Source organism: Rhincodon typus, chromosome 7 (genome assembly GCF_021869965.1).
Source record: "Rhincodon typus isolate 14 chromosome 7, sRhiTyp1.1, whole genome shotgun sequence".
Classification (NCBI taxonomy): Eukaryota; Metazoa; Chordata; class Chondrichthyes; order Orectolobiformes; family Rhincodontidae; genus Rhincodon; species Rhincodon typus.
Window position 1 is genome coordinate 43,830,900 of NC_063338.1, and position 24,211 is coordinate 43,855,110.

The window sequence follows — 24,211 nt, forward strand, 5'->3', positions numbered from 1 at the left end:
AGTGTGCATTTCTATTGGTATAGCCCATATGATATACAGTTGCACTAAGCATTGTTCAGGCTCATATTAATTTTATTAAATTTTATTTTTTATTGGAACCTGATTTTGTTTTTATTTAGAAATATTGGTAAGCCTGAAATTATATTTCTTATCACCAAGTATTAATAGCTGATAATCATGTTAGAGATGTTGGATGGTTCAAATCAGATCATGGGTAATATCACCCAGGACCATTATCCTTGCAAAATCTTTATTATTATATCTGATGTGACATGGAAGAGGGTGTTCAGAGACTCAAAAATTAAAACAAAAACTGATGGAGATACTCCATCACGTTTGGTGGCATTTTTGGAAAGACCAATAAAATTGACGTTTCAAGTCAAATGACTTCTTCAGAACTCTTTAGAGTATCATGTGTGCTTGTGCTATAACTTCAAATGCACACTACTTGAAGAATTTCAATGTGTATGTTTTCTGACAATATATGAAGTTATGACTATTATAAACAAGTCTAAATAATAGAGAATAAAACATTTTGGACAATAGCTTTATGAAAGACAATGTTTGCGTCATATTATTTGAAATCATTATTTAGGAATAGACATTTGCAAAATGCTAAAATGTTAGTAAATAGCTTTAAACTGTTTGCAATGAAATAACTTGGACATTCTTTAGAAGAAACACCAGTGTGTTTGTGATTTCAGTGCTTTGCCCAAGATCATCAAGACTGGATTCTCATCTCTGCAGCTTGAATATTTTTTTACTGCAGGGCCAGATGAAGTGCGAGCATGGACCATAAAGGTATGTTTCACAGTCTGTTGTCAGCCATATACAGTTCCACACTGTTGAATTCAGATTGATATCATCGACTTTTAAGTTTGTCATGGCAGTGGTTAGCTAGTCATTATAGGCTGGGTTTTGTTCGTGTTAACTTTAATTATTTGTGAGCTGTTGAACAGTGAAAGTGGGGTGCATTGATTGAGGCAGGTAGCAATTGATTCTGCCTATTACATAGTATGAATTTCTTCATCCTGCAGAATCTATCTTTCCTCCTCCTGTGGTCAGAGATAAGGCACATCAGTATTGTGCTTGCTTAATCTGTGTGACTGGGTTTGTCGCCAGTGAAATTGATGTTGCTTTTCATTTGGTATTTGCTAAGTTTGTTTGGGTTGTCTGTGGCGTCTTCTCTTGCTTGACTAACATGAAGTTTATAAGCAATGTATTATGTAATCTGCTGTTAGTATGTAAAGTGTTTTTTTTCAGTCATACTCATGAATTTACTTTAAACTTCCCATTTTTAATGCTGATCTCTTGCAGGTTAATGTTTGTAGCACACAGTTGAGCTTTTCATGACACTTTAGTTCTACATGTTAATAGTATACAATACAAAATCAGTCTTTTTTCAATATTTGATTATTGTCTCAATTTGTTTGTAAAGTTTGAAATGTGCAGATTAAAATTTAATGAAGACTAGCAATTTGACATACACTATTTATACCCAGGATGTGTAGGGAGTTATTCATCGTAGTTGAATTTATGTATACGATTGACTACATTAAATTATTTGAGCTTTTCGTTACAAATTTTCTACTTTAAAGCATGCATTGCAATCATGAGTTGTTCACTGCTTAATGATGCAGCTTGCAAAAGTAAATATTTCAAATTACTTGGCAAGACATTCTACTCTCACCAAATGTGAACATAAAAGTTCGATGATCCTTGTTGTAAATTGTGATGTTGGGAACTTTATAAAATGAACTTCGATTCAAACTTCTTCCTGGTTTTATATCTTGTATAATAGTGGTTAAAAATTTCTTACCTGGTAGAAATATGCATCATTTTTATTTCTGAAATGAAGCCCTAATTTGTATTCTATAAGGGCCTTCAAAATTATTGGGCACTGTGTAATTGTGTTGTAGAAACAAGAGTTGCCATCTCTTTCATTGTTATTTATTTTTCAAAAGCTGAAATTCACTTTTCAGCCCAGTAGAGGCAAATAATAGAGACAACAGCTGATGTTAATGGAGCACTTCCTTTCATCAGAAGAGAAACAAAATGCTAAATTTCTTCGTATGTTCCATGTGCACACCTTTAAAGGAAATGGCATTGAATGGAATGTAGTTTGTTTGAAGGATAGGAACAAGAGTGTACTATTTAGTTCCTTGAGTTTTTTCTGCCTGTTTGTTTTGCCACAGTTTTATCAAATTGGGAGGTTTTTTTTAAAGCATTAAGAATGACTTTGGTTATTCAATTATATGTTTTGATGTCAAGTTAATATTATATTATTATCTCTATTTAAATTATATTTTGAGTAACCACGTAAATTATGTAGTAATAAATATACTTTTTCACATGAAGAGGTGAATTTATGTACCACTGCAGCCATAGTAGTCTTTCACTCTCCCCAGGCTGTTTGAAGTGCAATATAATATTGACTCTGTTGTTCATTGCTGTGCATATGCTGATTGAAAAGTCAAGTTAGATGGTGTGAAACGAGTTACCTTGGAAAAGGGGTATAGCATGCAGTGAACAAAGTTTGCATTTTTGTTTAAGACAATTGTAAGTAGGATCATAATCTTACAGCTTAAAGCTGTTAGGTAATATGAGTATATTAGCTTTCTGAAATCTTGGAGGTCTGATATAACATTGCCGCAGTTTTAGGCTGTAACTTTGTATTTGGTGACTAAAAACCAATTCAGATTAAAATAAGTCTCTGTTTAACCAAATGATAATAGATATTAAACGAATAACCTGTAGTTCTGGCGGTCTTACTTTTTTAATATATGATTGAATATAATCCATATTGGTTGGTACGTTTATTGTGGGGGCAGATTAAATCCAGTGGGTGGAAACTTGTCTTTGCCTGTGTTCAACACAACTATAACAATGGTGGGGGAGTGCATTGAGTGGCTACCTGCCAGTGGACCTATAGAGGGCATAAGGCGCAGCTTAAGGGCTCTATCTTGCTTCGATCAAGCAGCCAGTCTTTAAGGTTTCATTGCACCGACTGGTTGTGATGATGGGGTCCATCCTTAAGTAGGGCACAGGGGCCGTTGAAGGCCCTTGTCTGCCAGAAACCATAAAGAGCCCCAGGTTATCCTGTCCTCATCACCTTACAAACCTGCATGCCAACCCCTTCTTCCCTCCCCCTGCCCTCCAATTTACCAATCCAAATACTTCCAAAGCTCCAATTCTTTGCAATTTGCATCCTTATCACTTTAAGCCAGTACCAGCATTGGTCCTGTAATTGCTACCAGTGCATCTTAAGCTGGCAACCTCTGATTGGCTGACAGAAAACTTTGAAGGGGAGCTTCATGCCAGAGGTTAGAAATTCAGCCTATTGCTTCTAATTAAATGACTACAGAGCTGTTCTTGTCCTGAACCAGCCATGCCCTGGCCTTTAATCCAGCGGGGAGTATAGAGCCCATGGTGCTCTTACAATTCAGCCCATAGTACCAATATGGAGACCTTTATGATATAAAATTGTATGTACAATAAAATAACCTTGTGGTCAGGAAGGAATATTTTTTCTGCCTATGTTAATTATGGACACGTTTTGCTTAAATGCTCTTATTAACTTTGAATACTTCAGGATATTTAGTCAGGGAAACACCAATGAGTAGCCATATTGACTTAAAATCTCTTCCATTATGAAAAATAAATTTTCTAATCCCTCACTTTATCATGCTCTGATAAACATCTTTGAGGTTGTCATCATGTGTCACATTTCCTTGCATGGCCATCTTTGACATTGCAGACCCCTTGTAAATCAGCATATGGGTAATCACGTAATATTGTATTCCTGTCCTCCTACATAAACTAAACTCTGATTTATTATGGTTACATTTATGAGTGTTCAGTCAAGGAAAATTACTTCATGCTTACAATATTATTATAACAATTATTATTAACAAATGAACACAATGTTGGCATATTTCTCTTGTTTTTTGAGCTGGGTATTTTTGAGTTCTTGAAATTTAAATTCAAGCTTAGCTTTAAAGACACAATTTTAAAGCTTATTTTCACCCATTTCCTGAATTACCCCTCGTTGAACAAGGCAAAAATACTGGAAAAATTACGTAGCAACATCCTTTTGGATAGATAATATATTTGAACATTAAAAATGTTATTGTTAAGTATTTCATTTTAAGATTAGTATAGTCATTTGTATACGTAATATGGTATATATTTTTTCTTTTTATTTCAGTTATTCTGACAAACGTGAATCTCTTTAAAAGAATTTTAACATCTGAAAACATTAATTGATTTTTGAATTGAAAGCTTGAGTACCAATGTACATACTGCGAAAATGTCGTGAGCAAAGCATGTCTAACATTTTGAAAAATGCCGTTTGTGCCCTTTTGGGTCAATAAATTCAATTATATTCTCAGATCATGTATCCAAAATGTTGCCTCAGACAACCTAAATGAGAAGAGATGTCTCTGGACTCACAGTGACAAGATTACTTCATCTAAAATCAATACCACCTTCAAAATCTGTATCAAAAATTGCTGCTTTGCATTGATAACAGGAGTTACTTTATCTCTGGTTTCCTAAATGGGTATCCAATATCAGGATAAGGTTGATTGTATATGTGACATGTCAAGTGATATGAAGCGAAGTTTCTCTGAAGCCTGATACTGTATCAAAGGGACATGCATCTCTCCTGTAATCCATCTTCTTAAAAACAATTAATTTTCCTTTGGCCTTCTACTGACAGAAAGGGACGAAGGCACCTCAGGCTGCTGGCAAGATCCACACAGATTTCGAGAAGGGCTTCATTATGGCCGATGTAATGAAATTTGAAGATTTTAAAGCCGAAGGCAGTGAAACTGCTGTCAAGGTGAGAGTGCTGTTGCAGCTTTTTAGACGTTTCTTTGAATTAAGAGAAGTCTGCAGTGATAAGTGACCATGGCAGTCACATTCACTTTCAGAATGGCTGTTGATACAAATGTGTTATGGATTTACACTGGGGAAAGAATTGTCCTAGTTCTCTTATAGAAGACATGACAAGGTAACAGAGTCCAAGAATGAATGGCAGCTGAAAAGCACAGGTACTGTACTGTAAAATCACAGCAAAGGCTTTAAGACTAGTCTGTATTTTAGAGTTGTTTGATATTTTTATTGAATTAAAATGATAAATTGTCCTTTTTTTCCACTATGGAAAATCCAGTGTCACTTTCCGAGGTGAGTCAACATAGTACATGGATCAGTATTTTACAGTGGGATAATATTTTAAAGATGTCAGCATTTTTTTCAATGCAAGATGAGTTTATAAGATATAAACATATAAGATTTTGAAGAGCCTTGACAGGGTAGATGCTGAAAGAATGTTTCCCTTCATGGGGAAATTGAAAACTAAGGGGCACAGGTTTAAAATAAGGCGTCTCCCATTTTGAGATGGAGATGAGAAGGAATTTCTTATGCGAATCATTAATATTTGCTCTCTGGTGTAGAGAATTCCAATGAAGACCGAGTACTTGAATATATTTAAGGTAGAGTTTGAGAGATCTTGATTAACATGGGAGCTAAGGGATATGGAAGGCAGGCAGGAAAGTGGGATTAAGGGCACAATCGGATCAGCCATGATCTTATTGAATGGCATGGTAAGTTTGAGGGGTTAGATAACCTACTCCTATTTTACGTGTTCTCATTTTCCTTTATTTTAGTGAATTGATCATTTTTAAAATTTGTTTAAATGATTGTGTTTCTTACCTAATTTTCTGATATCTTGCTATTTAACTGGGCTGTAAAATAATACTTTTGCTTTATTACGTCAACAGGTACAATTTACCTTCATGTTTGAGTACTGAATCCAATCAGTTATACTTCCTACAGAGTACGTCATTGCACTATAAATGCTTAGAAAAAAAATCATCTTGTCTCAAAATTTGGTTATGCATTAACTAAACCAAAGAATGGCTCCCAGTAATGATTTTATTCGTTGGGCTAAAGTGACAAGTATCTCTACTAATCTGCGCATTAATATTTTTAATCCTAGCTTTTAAGAAATTAAGACTCCATTAAGTTGTAATGTACTTTAAAACAATAGATACCAAATAGTTAATCTGCTTTCTAGACACTAGATGGCAGTTTCAGTACAAAGACATTATTTTCCCCCTCAAGCTACTCATGACACCTGCAGACTTTATTTCTGTTAATTGACAAAAGTTATTCCACTGTAGAAAGTAATCATATTTGATTTTTAAAAATTTATTACTTTGACTATTTGCACTTCTATCATCATCATTGACATTCAATTTATACTTTGAAAATAATAGAAAAAGACCCTGCTAATATGCAATTCAAATGATTTTGTGCATTATATAAAAGAATCAAATGCATTAACATGACATATTTGACAAAACTTCCTTGTGAGCACAGATGCCATGTTATATAACTGACTGATATTTATTGTGGGAGAAAAGGCTTTGAATTCATGGGACATTGGCACCAGTCCTGGGAGAGGAGGAAACTTTTCTGATGGGATGGGCTCCATTTGAATCATGCTGCGACCAGAGTCCTGGTGAATCGAATAACTAGGCTGTGGATAGGGCTTTAAAGTAAAGAGTGGTGGTGGGGGCATTCAGTTGGATGGACAGTTATGGAAAATATTAAGTGGGGGCGGGCTCAGCAGAGGTTATTAAAGTTTTCCGAGCAAGTAATAGGACAGAGAGTATGGAAGGGGTCAGAAATCTAACTTCAGGCACAGCAGATAAAGGGACAGCTATGAGAAGGGGGCAGTCAACACAGGACTGAGGGTGTGTACTTAAATGCACGCAGTATACAAAACAAGATAAATCAGCTTGTAGTATAGATTGAAATTGGCGGGTACAATATTGTGGATATCTCAGAGATGTGGCTACAAGGGGATCAGGACTGGAAACTAAATACCTAAGGATACTATTGAAAGTACAGCCAGATGGGCAGAGGGAGCGGGATTGCCTTGTTAGTGAGAAATGAAATTAAATCAACACTAAGAAATGATATAGAGTCAGGATGGGTCGAATCTATGTTGGTAGAGTTGAGGAATCACAAAGAAAAAAAGACCCTGATAGGACCTTATGTCCAGGCCTCCTGTCAGTAACCAGGATCTGAGGAAGAAAATAAATCAGGAGATAGAAAAATCATGTAAGAAAGGCACTATTACAAAAAGCATGGAGGACTTCCATATGATGGTGGACTGAGTAAATTGAATTGGAAGGAGAGACAACAAAAGGAATTTGTGGAATGTTGACAAAATGGTTTTTTGGAGCAGCTTGTGGTAGAGCCCACAACAGAACAGGAAGTTCTGGATTTGGTGATGTGTAGTGAGGCAGACTTGATTAGGGAGCTTGCGGTGAAAGAACCCCTTGGGGTCACTGACCATAATATGATAGAATTCTACCTGCAGTTTGAGAGGGAGAAGCTGGAATCAGATGTTACAGTATTACAATTGAGTAATAGTAACTACAATGACATGATGGAAGAGCTGGCCAGAGTTAATTGGAAGGGGAGCCTATCAGGGAAGACGGTGGAGCAGCAATGGCAGGAGTTTCTGGGGGTAATTCAGGAGGCACAGCAGAAATTCATTGCAAGGAAGAAAAAAAACACAGCAAGAGGAGGATGTGGCTGGCAAGAGAAATCAGGGACAGAATAAAAGGAAAAGAAAGGATAATTTTTAAAAAAAAAAGCAATAAGGAGGTAGAAGATGAAACTTGAGAGTAAGTGAGCTAGTAATATAAGGCAAGATTGCAAGAGTTTTATTAGATATCGAAAAGAAAAGAGAGATACAAGAGTGGAGACTAGACTGCTGGAAAATAAGGCAGGAGAAGTAGTAATGGGGAAAAAAGAAATGGCAGTAGAACTGAATAAGTACTTTGCATCAGTCTTCGTGTTGGAAGACAGCAGTATACCAGAACCTCAAGCGAATCAGGGGCAGGGGAGAAAGTAGTGGCCATCACCAAGGAGAAGTGCTGGGGAAGCTGAAAGATCTGAAGGCAGATGAATCATCTAGACCAGATTAACTACACCCCATAGTTCTGAAGGAGATAGCTGAAGAGATTGTAGAGGTAATGGTGTGATCAGGGAATGTTCCAGAGGAATGGAAAATGACTAATGTAACACCCCTATTTAAAAAGGGAGGTGGGGGGCAGAAAACAGTAAACTACAAGCCAGTTAGCCTGACCTCAGTTGTTGGTAAGATTTGAAGAGTCCGTTATTAAAGATGGCATACTTGGAAGTGCATTGTAAAATAGGGCTGAGTCAGCATGGCTTCGTCAAGGGGAGGTCATGCCTGACAAATGTTAGCATTCTTTAAGGAGGTAATGAGCAAGTTAGACAAAGGAGAGCCAGTGGATGTGATTTATTTGGCTTTCTACAGGCCTTTGACAAGATGCAAAAGAAGGCTGCAAAATAAAATGAGAGTCCATGATGTTAGGGGCAAGGTACCAGCATGGATAGAGGATTGGCTGACTGGCAGAAAGCAGAGTGTGGCATTAAAGGCACTTTTTTAGGATGGCAGCTGGTGACTAGTGGAATTCCGCAGGGGATCTTTGTGGAACTACATCTTTTCACGTTACCCATTAACACTCTAGATGAAGGAACTGAGGGCATTGTTGCTAAGTTTACAGATGATACAAAGATTGGTGTAGGGACAGGTAATGTCTAGGAAACAGGGAGGCTGCAGAAGGACTTGAACAAGCCAGGAGAGTTAGAACAAAGAGCAAAGAAAGAACAAAGAAAATTACAGCACAGGAATAGGCCCTGCGGTCCACCAAGCCTGCATTGACATGCTGCCCATCACAACTAAAACCCCCTACCTTTCTGGGGACCATATCTCTGTATTCCCATCCTATTCATGTATTTGTCAATACGCCCTTTAAACAACACTGTAGTATCTGCTTCCACTACCTCCCCCGGCAGCAAGTTCCAGGCACCCACCACCTCTGGGTAAAAAAAAAAACCTTACTCATACATCACCTTTAAACCTTGCCCCTCGCACCTTAAACCTATGACCCCTGGTAACTGACTCTTCTGCCCTGGGAAAAAGCTTCTGACTGTCCACTCTGTCCATGTCCTTCATAATCTTGTAGACCTCTACCAAGTCGCCCCTCAACCTCCGTCGTTCCAGTGAGAACAACCCAAGTTTCTCCAACCTCTCCTCATAACTAATGCCCTCCATACCAGGCAACATTCTGGTAAATCATTTCTGTACCCTCTCCAAAGCCACCACATCCTTCTGGTAGTGTGGCAACCAGAATTGAACACAATATTCCAAATGCGGCCTAACTAAGGTTCCATAAAGCTGCAACATTACTTGCCAATTTTTAAACTCAATGCCTCAGCCAATGAAGGCAAGCATGCCTTATGCCTTGTTGACTGCCTTTTCCAGCTGTGTTGTTACTTTCAGTGACCTGTGTACCTGTACACCCAGATCCCTCCGCCTATCAGTACTCTTAAGGGTTCTGCCATTTACTGTATATTTTCCATCTGGATTAGACCTTCCGAAATGCATTACCTCACATTTTTCCAGATTAAACTCCATCTGCCATCTCACTGCCCAAGTCACCAACCCATCTATATCCAGCTGTATCCTTTGACGGTCCTCATTGCTATCCACAATTCCTCCAACCTTTGTGTCATTGGCAAACTTACTAATTAGACCAATTACATTCTCCTCCAAATCATTTATATATATGAAACAAACAGCAACGGTCCCAACACTGAACCCTGAGGAACGCCACTAGTCAAAGCCCTCCATTCAGAAACGCACCCTTCCACTGCAACCCTCTGTCTCCTATGACCGAGCCAGTTTTTATCCATCTTGCAAGCTCACCTCTGACTCCATGCGACTTTACCTTCTTTATCAGCCTGCCATGAGGGATCTTGTCAAAGGCCTTACTGAAGTCCATGTAGACAACATCCACTGCCCTACCCTCATCGATCATCTTTGTCACTTCCTCAAAAAACTCAGCCAAGTTAGTGAGACACGACCTCCCCTTTACAAAACCATGTTGCCTTTCACTAATATGCCCACTAATTCCCAGAGGGAGTAAATCCTGTCTCCAAGAATCCTCTCCAATAATTTCCCTACCACTGACGTAAGGCTCACCGACCTGTAATTAGCTGGATTATCCTTGGCACCCTTCTTTAAACAAAGGAATGACATTGGCTATTCTCCAGTCCTCTGGGACCTCCCCTGTAGCCAGTGAGGATATAAAAATTTCCCTCAAGGCCACAGTAATTTCCTCCCTTGCCTGTCTCCATATTCTGGGGTATATACCATCAGGCACAGGGGACTTGTCTACCTTGATGTTTTTTAAGACCCCCAATATCTCCTCAACATGACCCAAAATATTTACACACCCTTCCCCAGATTCAGCATCCACCAAGTCCTCCTCTATGGTGAATACTGACGCAAAGTACTCATTTATTACCTTGCCCATTTCCTCTGGCTCCACACATAAATTCCCTTCCCTATCCTTGATTGGGCCAACTCTCTCCCTGGCTATCCTCTTTCTCTTTATATATGTATAAAAAGCCTTGGGATTTTCCTTAATCCTGTTGGCCAATTTTCATGACCCCTTTTAGCCCTTCTGACTCCTTGCTTAAGGTTCTTTCGACTTTCCTTGTATTGCACCCTTGCTTTGTGTGTTCCCAGCCTCCTAGCCTTGACAAGTGCTCCCTTTAAAGTAAGTTGGTAAGGAAGTGGCAGATGGAATACATGCGGGAAGATGTGAAACAATGTACTTTGGTAGGAAGAATAGAGGCGTAGAATATTTCCTAAATGCGGAATGGTTTTAGAAATCCGAAGCATAAAGGGACTTTGGAGTCCTGGTTCACGATTCCCTTAAGATTAACATGCATATTCAGTTGGCAGTTAGGAAGGCAAGTACAATGCTAGCATTCATTTCAAGAGAGCTGGAATGCAAGAATAGAAATGTACTGCTAAGGATATGTAAATCTCTGGCCAGAGCAATTGTGAGCAATTTCCCCTTTATTCATTCACAGGATGAGGGCATCACTGGCCAGGCAGCATTTATTGCCCATCCCTAATTGCCCAAAGGACAGTTAAGAGTCACCCACATTGCTGTGGATCTGGGGTCACATGTAGGCCAGACCAGGTAAGGGTGGCAGTTTCCTTCCCTAAAGGATACTAGTAAACCATATGGGTTTTTCCTGACAATCGTCAATGGATTCACATTCATCGTTAGATTCCTAATTCCAGATATTTATTGAACTCAAATTCCACAATCTGCTGTGGTGGGATTCGAACCCGGGTCCCCAGAATGTTATCTGGGTCTCTGGATTAACAGTCCAGCGATTAGTACCACTAGGCCATCGCCTCCCCATATTTTTGGCCTCTTATCTAGAAGGGTCTAGGCCCAAAATGTCAGCTTTCCTGCTCCTCTGATGCTGCTTGGCCTGCTGTGTTCATCCAGCTCTACACCTTGCTATCTCAGATTCTCCAGCATCTGCAGTTCCTGCTATCTCTAAGTCTAAAGGAGATGAGACTGTCAAGCCTTTTATACACAGAGGGTGATAAATGCCTGGAATGTGCTACCAGAGGAGGTGGTGGAAGCACATATAATAGCAATGTTTGATATGCATCTTGACAGATATATGAATAGTCAGGGAAGAGATACAGACAGTCTAAAGGCAAAAGATTTTTAGTTTAAAAAGGCATTGTGTGTGCAGTGTTGATGGGCCAAAGGACCTATACCTGTGTGTACTGTTCTTTGAATTTTGAAAGATGAGGAGGGATCCAGTGGAACTTACAGAATACTGAGAGGTCTGGATAGAGTGGACAAGGAGAAGATATTTCCATTAGTGGGAGAGACTATACCCAAGGGTACAGCCTCAGAGTGAAGGGAAAACCTTTTCAAACTGAGATGAGGAGGAATTTCTTCAGCGTGGTGAATCTGTGGAACTCATTGCCGCAGAAGGCTGTGGAGGCCAAGTCATTGAGTGTATTTAAGACCGGGATAGATAGGTTCGTTATTAATAAGGGATTCAAGGGTGATTCAAGGCAGGGGCGTGGGGTGTTGAACATATCAGCCATTAAATATTGGTGGAGCAGAATGGCCTAATTCTGCACCTGTTTTATGATCGTAGTGGATCATTTTTCTCGACTTTTGGCACAACTGAAAGGTTTCAGTTTTTTAGAATCTGATTTTGCGATATATTAAGTTTTGTTGTAAATTATAAAATTGATGATGTCTTAACTAGCTATTCCCATATATGAACCTGATTGGTGAGCAACACAGTGAAAGTAAATATTGTTTGTAAGTCATAAGATGTTTGTTTTATGATCCACTTAAACTACATTGTTTTTAATGTAGACTATTAATGGTATGAAAAATAGATTTAGATTTCCCATTATATTGTCAGCTATTGCTGTTCAGATATTTGCGTAAGTATCTTAAATTGTGATATCTTCCGTTATCTCCTTCAGCATCAACTTATAGAGTGGGTGCAGCTCAAAGTATGATCAACCTGTTAAAAAGTTGGGATTGAAGGTCTGTGATGGCACAGACATGGGTGCTAAAGTTTGCCATTTCCTGAATTCTTTCTCCAGTTGTCACATTCCTTGGGGTCAATATATGTTTGGAACTTGAGAAGTGCTGCTGTAATAAAAGTTCTTATCTCTAAAGGGTAGTATTATCTTATTATTCTTTAGGCAGTATTATCTGGTTCATTATTTTTAAAAATATGTCCAGCCTAGGAAGTAGCAATTATGTATCACCATTGGCTGAGAAACCAGATATCCAGTACCTGCCTCTTGACTATCTTGATCTATTGCCAGTCATTTGGAAGTAAAAGAAAGAAGCCTGGATTATTTACAGCTTTATAGCTTTCATACCCTGTATCCTGTTTGCATGACATTGCTCTGAGTAACTTGTCTCCATGTTTTTCTACATTGCAATAGTGACAAGGCTTCATGACTACTTCACTTTCTGTAAAGCACTTTAGAATATCCTAAATGTATGATAAAAACAGAGGACTTAGAAACAAGAGTATATGTGAACTTAGCAAAAACCGTTTTCTAGCGAAGAAAGTTCCACAGTCCTAACAAACTTCTGAAAGAAAAAAAAAACTTCTCACTGTCTTAAAAGCAAGACATTTTGTTCTTAAACTGTGTCTTTTTGTTCTAGACTTTTCTACAATGGGAAACATTCTCTCAGAACCCACCATGTCAGGTCCCCTCAGGATTTTATATGTTTTAACAAGATCACCTCTCAGTCTTCTAAAATCCAATCATCCATTCTAAAATCACCATTTCTTCATAAAATTAGTCCTTCATTTCAAAATGGGTTGAATGAACCTTCTGAGTAGCTTCAAACACAGTTATATCCTTAGACAGAAAACCAAAAGAACTGTGGAGGCTGGAAATCAGAAACCAAAACAGAAATTGCTGGAAAACTCAGCAGGTCTGACGGCATTTGTGGAGAGAAATCAGAGATGACGTTTAGGGTTCAACACCCCTTTGGAAATGATGGTAGCGAGGTAAAGGATGGTTTTTATATAGCTGATATGGTGTAGAGGAGACATTGGGGAAATGAAACACAGACTGGGTGACTGCTTTGCAGAACACATCTGCGTTCTGTCCACAGTAAAGACCTGAGCTTCTAGTTGCTTGACATTCCAACACACTACTGGGTTCCTTGACCAACATCTCTGTCTCAGGCATGCTGCAGTGCTCTGAACAGCATCTCATTTTCCACTTGGGAATCCTGAAGTCTTCTGAATTTAATATTAAGTTCAACAATTTCAGGGCTTGAGCACCATTCCTCATACATTCCCCATCCCCATATACCAGGCCTTGCCATCACATGGGCTGCTACCATACACAACCCATTGTCAGCTACTAATAGTCCCCATTAACAGCTATTCATTCTGCTAGGCTGGTCTTTATCCACTCCTTTTCTGTCCAACTGTTTTTCTCTCTCTTGAGATCTATCCCCTCCTATTGTTTATTCTCCCCTCGCTCCACAGATGTATCCTTTCTCAAAGGAGACCAAAATTGAACACAGTACCCTAGATGTTGTCTCTCCACAGTCGCGTACAACCGCAGTAAAAATCCCTACACTAACATTCCACCCCCTCCTGCAATAAACATTGCATTGGTCATTCTGATCATCTGTACCTGCAAACTAACTTTTTGTGGTTCGTGTACCAGACCATCCAGATCCCTCTGTACCTCCAGGTTTGCAGTCTGTCTCCATTTAAATAATCTAGTGCTTTTCTGTTCATCCTACCAAATTGGACAAGTCCATATTTTCCACATTATGCTCATCTGTTAATTATTTACCCACTTACATAACAACTTACATATGTCCAAATAATTGTTTGGTAGTTCCGAACCTAACCACTGCTGAAAAGAAACAAAGTTAAAGCTTTTCACTTTCCACTCATCAGGACTGAAACATTTACGTTGGAAAGGAAAGATGATTTATACAGCTTGAGAAGAGGATGCTTATTGGTTGCACTACTTTCAGCATGGCGATACAGCAGGAGCTGTGGATTAATTAAATTCAAACAAGGCAACTCTTCCCATGGCAACGTCCTGACCATGCAGCTGGGATTGCCTATCTTTGGAATCTTCTTCTGAGTGAAAAAGGAGAATTGTGTAAATGTAATCTTCAAGCATGATGGCTCAGTGTTTAGCACTGCTGCCTGACAGTACCAGGGACCCAGGTTTAATTCTAGCCCTGGGCGACTGTCTATGTGGAGTTTGCGCATTCTCCCTGTGTCTATGTGGGTTTCCACGGTGCTCCTGTTTCCTCCCACAGTCGAAGGAGGGGAAGGTTAAGTGGATTGACTATGGTAAATGTGGGGTTACGGGGATAAGGTAGGGGGCTGGATCTGGGGGGGTGATGCTCTTTGGAGGGTTGATGCAGACTCGATAGGCCGAAAGGCCTGTTTCTGCACTGTAGAGATTTTGTGATTCTATTCCATGACTCTGGGACTTTGCAGTACAGGGCCCTGTGTACAAATGAATGCAACTTCTAGTACTTAGCATGAAAATGAATCACAATACCTTAAATTGGTTCCCTGTAATTCTAAGGACAGTATGAATTATTTAGTAATTGCAAAATCACGTCAAATGTTGGACATTGTGTTCTGAGTTTTCCAAGCATAGGCTGGTTGAGTACAAGCGGAATGCTGCCCACATTGGATGCATTCTTTGATACAGTTTGCCTGTCATTGGAATGTGCAGCCTGCATATCTGGCACTAGATTGATGTTGAATCTCACATACCACATTAGTAATTTGTGTGGGAGGCAGAACATCTTTTTGACTTGATAGCAACATCCGTTCAGTGGACAATACCACTTGTGCTTTTACTGCAGAGTAGCGGCATGAGACCACTGGCTTCATCTGTTGTGCAAATCTTTGAGACACCTCACTGCTTCTAGGGTAACTGAAGTAAACTGGGTATATGTCATTGCCAAATCATTTTGAAAACTTGCTAGTTCCTGTTGACAACTTACCATGGTGTCATCTAAAAAATTAGCTATAATACATTTGGTCGCCAGTCATTGATATATATTTTAAGCAGCTAAGGCCCCAGTACTGCTCCCTGTGGAACTTTACTAGTTAGAGATTGACATCCAAAATAGATCTCTTTTTTTCCCCCAACTCTCCATTATCTGTTAGTTTAGTAATCCTTCATCCCTGCTAATAATGTTACTGTGTACATCCTGAACTCTTATTCTGTGCAGTAACCTTTGATGGGCAACTTATTAAATGCCTTTGATAATCCAAGTACATCACAACTATAGGTTTCCCTTGATTGTTACTTCCTCAGAAAAATACAAATCAGCTAAACACAATTTCTCGAACAAAATCGTGTTGACGCTTCCTGAGCACATTGATTTTCTGCTGTAACTCCTTAATAATGGATTTTAGCAATTTGCCAATAACAGATGTTAGGCTAGTTGGCTTATAGTTTCCATTTTTCTATCTCCTTTCTTTCTTGAATAATTAATTATTTTTCGAACTGCTGCAACCCTTCTAATATCAAAGGAATTTTTGAAAATTACAACCAATGCATCTACCATCTCTGCAGTCACTTGTACAAAGGAAGGATGCATGCCAGCTGGTCCTGGAGACTTATCAGATTTTGGTCGAACAGTTTCTCGGCAGATTTTACTGGGTGTGATATGCAAATATGCGTTCTATCCTTTCGTGAAATATGAGGGAAGTGATGTCCTAGTGGTATTATCGTCGGACTGTTAATCTGGAGACCTAGGCAGATGGAAGAATTTGAATTCAATAGGAATCTTGAATTAAGAGTCTAATAATGACCATGAAACCATTGTCGATTTGCGGAAAAGTCCATCTGGTTCACTAATATCCTTTAGGGAAGTAAATTTGCCATTCTTGGTCTGGCTTGGGCAGTATGGTGGTTCAGTAGTTAGCACTGCTGCCCCACAGCATCAGGGACGTGGGTTCAATTCCACCCTTGGGTGACTGCCTGTATGGAGTTTGCACATTCTCTGTGTCTGCGTGGGTTTTCTCCCACAGTTCTCCAAAGATGTACAAGTTAGGTGGATTAGCCATGCTAACTTGCCCATAGTGTCTGAAACATTTTTAAAAAACCATTGGAAAGGAAAGAACAACTTATACAGCTTGAGAAGAGGATGCCTATTGGTTGACCTATTTTCAGCATGGCAATGCAGCAAGAACTGTGAGTTAATTAAATTCAGACAAGGCAAATCTTCCCATGGCAAAATGTTGACTGTACAGCAGGGATTGTCTATCTCTGGAATCTTTTTCTGAGTGAAAAAGGAGAAATGTGTAAACATATTCCTTAAGCATGGTGGCACAGTGATTAGCACTGCTGCCTCACAGTACCAGGGACCCAGGTTTGATTCTAGCCCTGGGCGACTCTGTGTGGAGTTTGCACGTTCTCCCCGTGTCTGCGTGGGTTTCTACCTAGTCCTCTGATTTCGTCCCACAGTCCAAAGATGTGCACATTAGGTGAATTAGCCAAGCTAAATTTCCCATAGTGTCTAGCAATGTGCAGGTTAGGTGGAAAATGCAGGGTTACAGAGATGGTGTAGGGGATATGTCTGGGTGGGATGCTCTTTGAAGGGTCGGTGTAGACAGAATGGACCAAATGGCCTGCTTTCACACTGTAGGGATTCTATCAATTTGCCTATTTAGCAGGAGATTTGATTTCTGTAATCCTGTGCTGGCTTTATTTAATAATTGGCTTTTGAATTCATCAATGCATAATTTTGATTTATAATGTAATCACATAAAAATGTGAGGTTAACTTTTCATTATTCCGTTATGAAATGTTTTTTGTTACTTGGTAGGTTGATTTTGAAAATTATTTTACAGTGATATCCAAACTGTTTGAAATATATACCACAGGCTTTTAAACTGGTAAAATATTTTGTAGTTGGTAGTTGCCTGACAGTGATAGGCTTCCAGTATGTCTTGAGAAAAGCTAAGGGAGCCTCTGACTGCAAATGTATGAATTGCTTCTTGAGGTGAGGATGCACATAGGATTTGTTAAACATTCCTAAGGAAAATGTTGAATTAAATCACACTTTTACCATTACTTCAAATCTAAATGTTCAAAGGATTTAGAAAATCTTTTGCGGATTTTACATTAATCAGTGTTATGTTCATAATTTTTACTGCACGGCTCAATTAGCGGCTAGAGCTTTCTGAAAGCTTTAGCAAGTTTCACGAACATACTCATAAGTGTTTCTAGATTTTATTTGCATTTTACAGTCTTTAATTTGAACTTCTCTCTCTGTTTTTTTTGTTTCACTTGAGCTTCCTGCATCTTTCTGTGCAATGCTCATCTCTGCCAGGTCTGCAATACCTGAGTAGCAAGAGAAGAGCTAGTACAGTATGTATAAATCCTATTGCTAGTACAGTAGTAATTTGGTTTAGTCAGTCCCTTACAGTTCCAATGTGTGGCTAGCAATAATCATAAATGGCAATTCAAGGAATGCCCAAGGTTTAATACCTGCCTCAATCGAATATGTAAAGCTTGGGGTGATAGCATAGTATCTAACTTAGTTAATTACTTTGTAACACAATTGTTAGTTTAAGTGCGATCATCCCTGATCTTCCATTTCGCTTTAAGATGTTGGATTACTTGATCCCAACAATACTATTTTTCTGGACTTTTCAAAACTATCCCTTACTCTGGGTCATTTGATTTTGCTGTGCAGTTTCCACAGCCATCTTGTCAAACAGATAACATTGAATAGTCGGCAGTTTTTTTGGATGTGAGGAACATGTGACCCTGTTAAGTTTTTCCAAGTTTATTTAAGAAAAATTTATGATAAAGATTATCCTGCTAAAGGCCTACGAGAAGCAATGAAGTAGGAGACGAATAAAGCTGAAAAAAGGGCGCTCATGCTTTGTCTTTCAGAATAAATTTAATCAAAATCATGTGACATAATTCTATTTTTAAGTAATTTAGTTATACTTACCAGCTTTCATGTAATGTGTTATATCCTGAACTGGCTCAATGCCTTAATATATGGAGTAACAACTCCATGTTTGAATCATTTATTGGCTTTAGCAACAATTATGTATTTTTCATTATTCAGCCCTTTGTTTCAGTCAATGACAATTGCTGCTATGATTGTAACTTCCTATGGTTCCTGCTCTCTTTTCGTTCAATAATTAGTTGTAAAGCCTGCTTATGCCTCAGCAATATTCAGCCTAAGCCTTGCTTGTTCCTTCTCTTCAAAAGCATCCTTAAAACCTACTTCTACAATCTAGCTTCTGTCACAACCATAATCTTTCATAAATTTCATCTTTTTTTCCTATATTTGTTCAGCACTGCAATTTTCTATTGAGTTTAAGGTGCTATATGGTATAAGTTATTTTGAATTCAAAATAAATTTATATTGACATGCATCATAGAAAATAATTTATACGATTATATTTATACGAAATGTACTTTTGAAAGACATCTTAAGAGCCATTTAAAGGGACTTACATTATATCTTCTCCATAAATTTAAGCTTATCTGGAAAAATCAATATAGGAAAGCATTTTGCGCTACTGGTTTGACTAATAACACTTAATGTTTGGTCTATGAACTTCACATTGAATGGCTCTGGTAGGGCTTTGTAGTCAACAGGGATGTTGCATTATTAGCCGTCATATCTGATTGTGAAATGCTGGCCTTTCCAGATGGCTGCTTTCAAGTGCAAATGAACTGGTTGCACACTATCTAGCTTAATACATATTTAGGATTCACAAATAGTCATTAATTTTTTAAAATACTTTTCTGCAATGTAAAAGGCTTAGAATAAATGGTTTCTTGAATATTAGGACAGTTGGTCTTTTAATTAGTACAGACAAAAAACCACAGAGTCTACAAATTAAGAAATAGTACCTAAGTAATGCTGTTTGCACTTTGCAAAACATTTTTAATGTATGTTGATATTCTACTTAAAATATATTTTTCTTTAATGTACTTATTGCTATTTGAATGTCATATTTCTTTATATTTAATACGCTTTTGCAGATTTTCACTCGAATTTCCTTTGAACTATATTTGTCTGTTTTACACATTTTTTGTCATTTCTATATCTGTAATTTGAATGTCAAATTGAAAAGAGTTCTGCTTATCATAATCACAAATGCGCAAACAATTTTGTCATAAAAGCAACTTGAAACTCGTGTATATCTTACAGTTTGTGCAGTTGAGTTATTTTCAGCTGGTAAATGAGGACTTAAAATTACAATTTTTCTTTTCAACATTAAACATTATTGGACCAAACTTTCCAAAAAGGAATGGGTAAGATGAGCACCATAAACATACTGTGGAGTGGACAACCTCAAATTGGCATCTCTGATTCTAAGCAGTGATTTTCCAGTCTTTGTTTTGCCATTTGTGTTGTTACCGGGCATATTTTGAGGAAGATAGGTGGAAAATATTGGAAGAGTTAGCTTAAATCCCATTTTAGACTAAAGATTCGAGATTGCCTGTAGCAGAATTTAAAGATCTCTGATGTCTGCAACCCAGCTAAGGTTTACTTTAGTAATACAATAGCCCTTCTACAGAGAATATTTGTTCATGAGATGAGGGTGACACTGCCCATCCCTATTTGCCCATTGGGCAGTTAAGAGTCCACCACTTTGCTGTGGGTCTGGAGTCACATGTCGGCCAGACCAGGTAAGGATGGCAGTTTCTTTCCCTGATGGGCATTAGTGAACCAGATTTTTTTTTTTCCCCCAACAATTGACAATGTTTTCATGGTCATCATTAAACTCTGATTCTAGATTTTTTTATTGAGTTCAAATTCTGCCATCTACCGTGTGGGATTTGAACCCGGGACCCTGGACATTACTTGGGTTTCTAGATTAACAGTCAAATGATAATACCGCTCAGATCCTAGCTGATAAATTAATTTTATAGTTTTCTTGTATTGTAATTTAACTTCGGGGAGAATATGTATTATTAAATCTTTATTAAGATAATTCAGTGTAAGCCATAATTCAGTCTTGTATTCTTGCCTGAGTCCCATTCCTCTCCACAGTTTGAGCACAAAGTAACGGATGACAGACCCATGCAGTACTGAAAGAGTGCTGCACTGTTGGAGGTGTTATCTTTCAGTTGAATCAGTAAACTGTGGCCCTGTCTGCCAGATCAGGTGGATGAAAAGGACTGTGTCACTACTTAGAAGAGCAGGGGTATTATTCCTGGTGTCTTGGCTAATTATTTATACCTCAGTTATCATCGCAGAAACAGATAAACTTGTCATCATGAAGTTGATGACTGTGCACAAATTGGCGGTGGCCTACATTTCCTACATTACAATAGCTACAGTTCAACATTACTTGCTTGACTGTAAAACACTTTGAGATGTCTAGTGGTGTGAAAGGTGCTACAAAATGCAAATATTTTCCTTTATTTCAGAAGTGTCTTTAATTATGAGTTTTGATTTTGTTCTGGTATCTCACAGATAAATTGCTGCATTTTTTGAGTTGCTTATTTGATTGTAAAACTGATAATCTCAATTAAAAAAAGGAAGAAATAGTCTCAAATTATATGCCTTTTATAAAATCTCTTATGCCTCCTGTTTGTTCATTTCAGATCTTGGAAACTAATTGCAGAATGAATAAAATTGCTGCTAGATTAGTTCGGGGTGTGGGGATAAGCTGAAACTGAATTGTTTATGAAAGCAATGTATATTTGTACATAATTTATATTGTGATTGTTTTAACCGTATCCATTTTGTAATTGTTTTCAGAGTGCTGGAAAATATAGACAACAAGGCAGAAATTACATTGTTGAAGATGGAGACATTATCTTTTTCAAATTCAATACACCCCAGCAAGCAAAAAAGAAGTGAATTTAGCGTACAGCTGACTCCTGTCATAAGCAATAGAACATAATGGCCACGAAGTTGCAGACATTCAGACATGCAAATAAAAGGACTTAACCGTATCAGGGACTATATAAGGACAGTTTGTTAACTGGCAACAATTTGCATAAATTGGAACTTTGACAGGATTCTGCTTATTAATATTATATTTGTGGATTTAACGATGTTCTCAAGCAACTGAACTATTATTGAATCTTCTGTTAATTTCTTTTGGATATATTTGGCTGTAAATCATGGTTCAGACCTGTCTAGGGACAGCCTGTTCTTCCTTTAATTATATCCCTCATGTTTGTTCTGGGTTGAGATAATGTTATTCCAATGAAAATGTAGGTTCACTAAATGTCGACAGCTTTAATTTAAGATTAGAGCTCTACTCTAAATTGGAACATTTCAAGAACCATATTACTCTCATGATACTTCATTAATCTCCATCACGAGATGCCAAATCTGACATATTTGACAGAAAAGACAATGCCACTTGCTCCATTCTGAATCTACAGATAATGCATGTTTTACAGTACTCCAGATGTTTACAGTCAATAAAACATTTGACAAAAACAGTCTTGGTGTGTTTGGGGATGTCTGTATTGACTGACTGTGGTGTGTTGAATGTGATATGGCACCTGGTGGTTGCTGATTACAGAATTTAAAGACGTGTGTATGATACAGTAACTGTCACTGTGGGCAGCTTTTATTATAATTCAGAAGTGGTTCTTTTCATTAAAAGATAAAGATTAGGGTACTGTGATTTATTGAAAGCATGAATAGGTGGACATTTGTTGTGAGAATAAGTAGTTTCATGTCTGTATTATGAGAGTTCATGATCTGGATGGGTGTGATGCAGAAGCACAAATTTATGCCTTTTGGCAGAATTTTGATTTCTGTATACAACTAGGAGATCCACCTCAGTGGTTTGCTTTTATTCCTTTACAGTTGACCTCTTTAGATATTTATAAATGCATTTTGCAGTGTTAGTGATTAAAGCTCCTTTCTACTACAATAATACATTTGTCACTGGGTATACTTTGCGTATTGACTTTGCTGAATTCCTAAGTTAGTTTGAAATGCTGGCTTCTAACTTTTGCAAATATTTATCATATACCCTTCATTAAATTCACTCACTTAGAATGAATTTGCTGTTGTAAGTTTTTTTGTGTGAAATCAGTCAAAAACTAAAAGCCTAAAGCTCAGAATTCAGGCCAGTCAGCATCTGAAAGAGAAAGAAATCCCTGAAGGTTCATATTGAAACATTATCACATGCTTTTCTCTTTAAGATGCTAACTGATCAATACATTCCTGCCATTTGCACTTCAGGTATGCTGCTAGTGGACATTTAAGGGTCTGTTTTTAACTCTTTAAAGGATAAATTATGATTAAGTTAAAATCTCTTTAGCTCCAGACCTGTGTAATGACATCAAGAAATCCAGTCTGCTCTTCATCCACCATAAAACTTTTGTTGAAATTTGCACGGGAACAGTAATGGCGATAATTTTATGCCCGTGATTGCTGGTGGAAACGAGGTATGTGTCACAGAAATGAAATTTACCTCTTACTCTATTAACAGGAGAAGCTTCTTCTATAGCTTTACTGGTCAGACAGAATTTGTATTCAAAACATTACCTTGCACATGTGGCACGTTACCATCCTATGAATATGAAGATTACTGCATTTCTTTTCCAACAAAAAATGCAATAATTTTGATACTCTTGCTGAACTTTACATAGAGAATATAGGATTGCATCTTACCAAAAATTGACTAAGCATCAAATTTGGGGAATTTCATGGAGGGTTTTTCTCCAAGACCCCTAGCAAGTTATCTCATGCTGCTGCCAACTTCATTTTATATATATAGACCGCACTACTCTCTCACTATTTTGCACCTGCTAGTGGTGGAAGCATTTACTGCTGTAGGGACCATCCATGATTTGTGCTGCCCCAATATTTATAGGTCAGAAGTACACCAGTTTAAATGCTGAACAAAAACAAAGTTGCTGGAAAAGCTCAGCAGGCCTGGCAGCATCTGTGAAGGAGAAAACAGAGTTAACATTTCGGGTCTGTTTCTGAGGAACGGTCACCGGACCCGAAATATTAACTCTGTTTTCTCCTTCACAGATGCTGCCAGACCTGCTGAGCTTTTCCAGCAACTTTGTTTTTGTTCCTGATTTACAGCATCTGCAGTTCTTTTGGTTTTTATCCAGTTTAAATGCTGTCAGCCATAGTAGATCTTCACAGTACAAGTATTTGAAGGGAAATGAATAAGAAAAGCTTCTGCAAGCAAATAGGTGGCACTTTATTGGAATTAGAATCTCACATCCAGTAAATTTAATGCCACTTTACATCATCACCTGTCTGATCTGTTATAGTAATTGCAACTGCAAGTGTTGCGACTTATCATGCAAGAAGCCTGTCTGAAGATGTGCTACTCTTTTCCGAATGCCCATAACATCTCATTGTTCAATGTGAGAAAAATTGCAGGTTGGAAGGTCTTCAAGCAGTTGATAATGTTAACTTTTATTCAGAAACAAGAAGAGTGATGACAAAGAAACAGAAAAGCTGCATTTGCTTTTGGTGGTAATCTGGCACTACTTGACTTTTGACCAATAACAAATTTATGGTCACAAACGATGATCTCACCCACCTTGCATTTTTGGAATTGGGTGCCATTTCAGTCATAGTGAAGGTGATGTTCCCCTGCTCTATATCCCCATCTTCCTCCTTCGAAGACTGCTGCCAGCACAGCATCTAAGGATTAAGTGACGCACTGATGCATACTGCAAGCAGTTCAGTGAAGGTGTCTCAGGACAACTCAGTCTGGGTTGGCAATATTTTACTGATCTGGAAGAAATGATATC

The 24,211-nt window shown here is 38.1% G+C and overlaps 1 protein-coding gene across 1 annotated transcript in view; it reads left to right on the top strand.

Moving 5' to 3' along the window:
- ola1 (Obg-like ATPase 1) overlaps positions 1-21,919 on the top strand; it is a 192,167-nt gene extending 170,248 nt beyond the window's left edge. The window contains exons 5-7 of the mRNA XM_020535435.1: positions 705-801; positions 4,721-4,843; positions 21,225-21,919. Of these exons, the coding sequence (XP_020391024.1) occupies positions 705-801; positions 4,721-4,843; positions 21,225-21,326 (322 nt within the window). The 3' untranslated portion in view covers positions 21,327-21,919. The remainder of the gene's footprint in view (positions 1-704; positions 802-4,720; positions 4,844-21,224) is intronic.
- Positions 21,920-24,211: the final 2,292 nt, after the last annotated feature.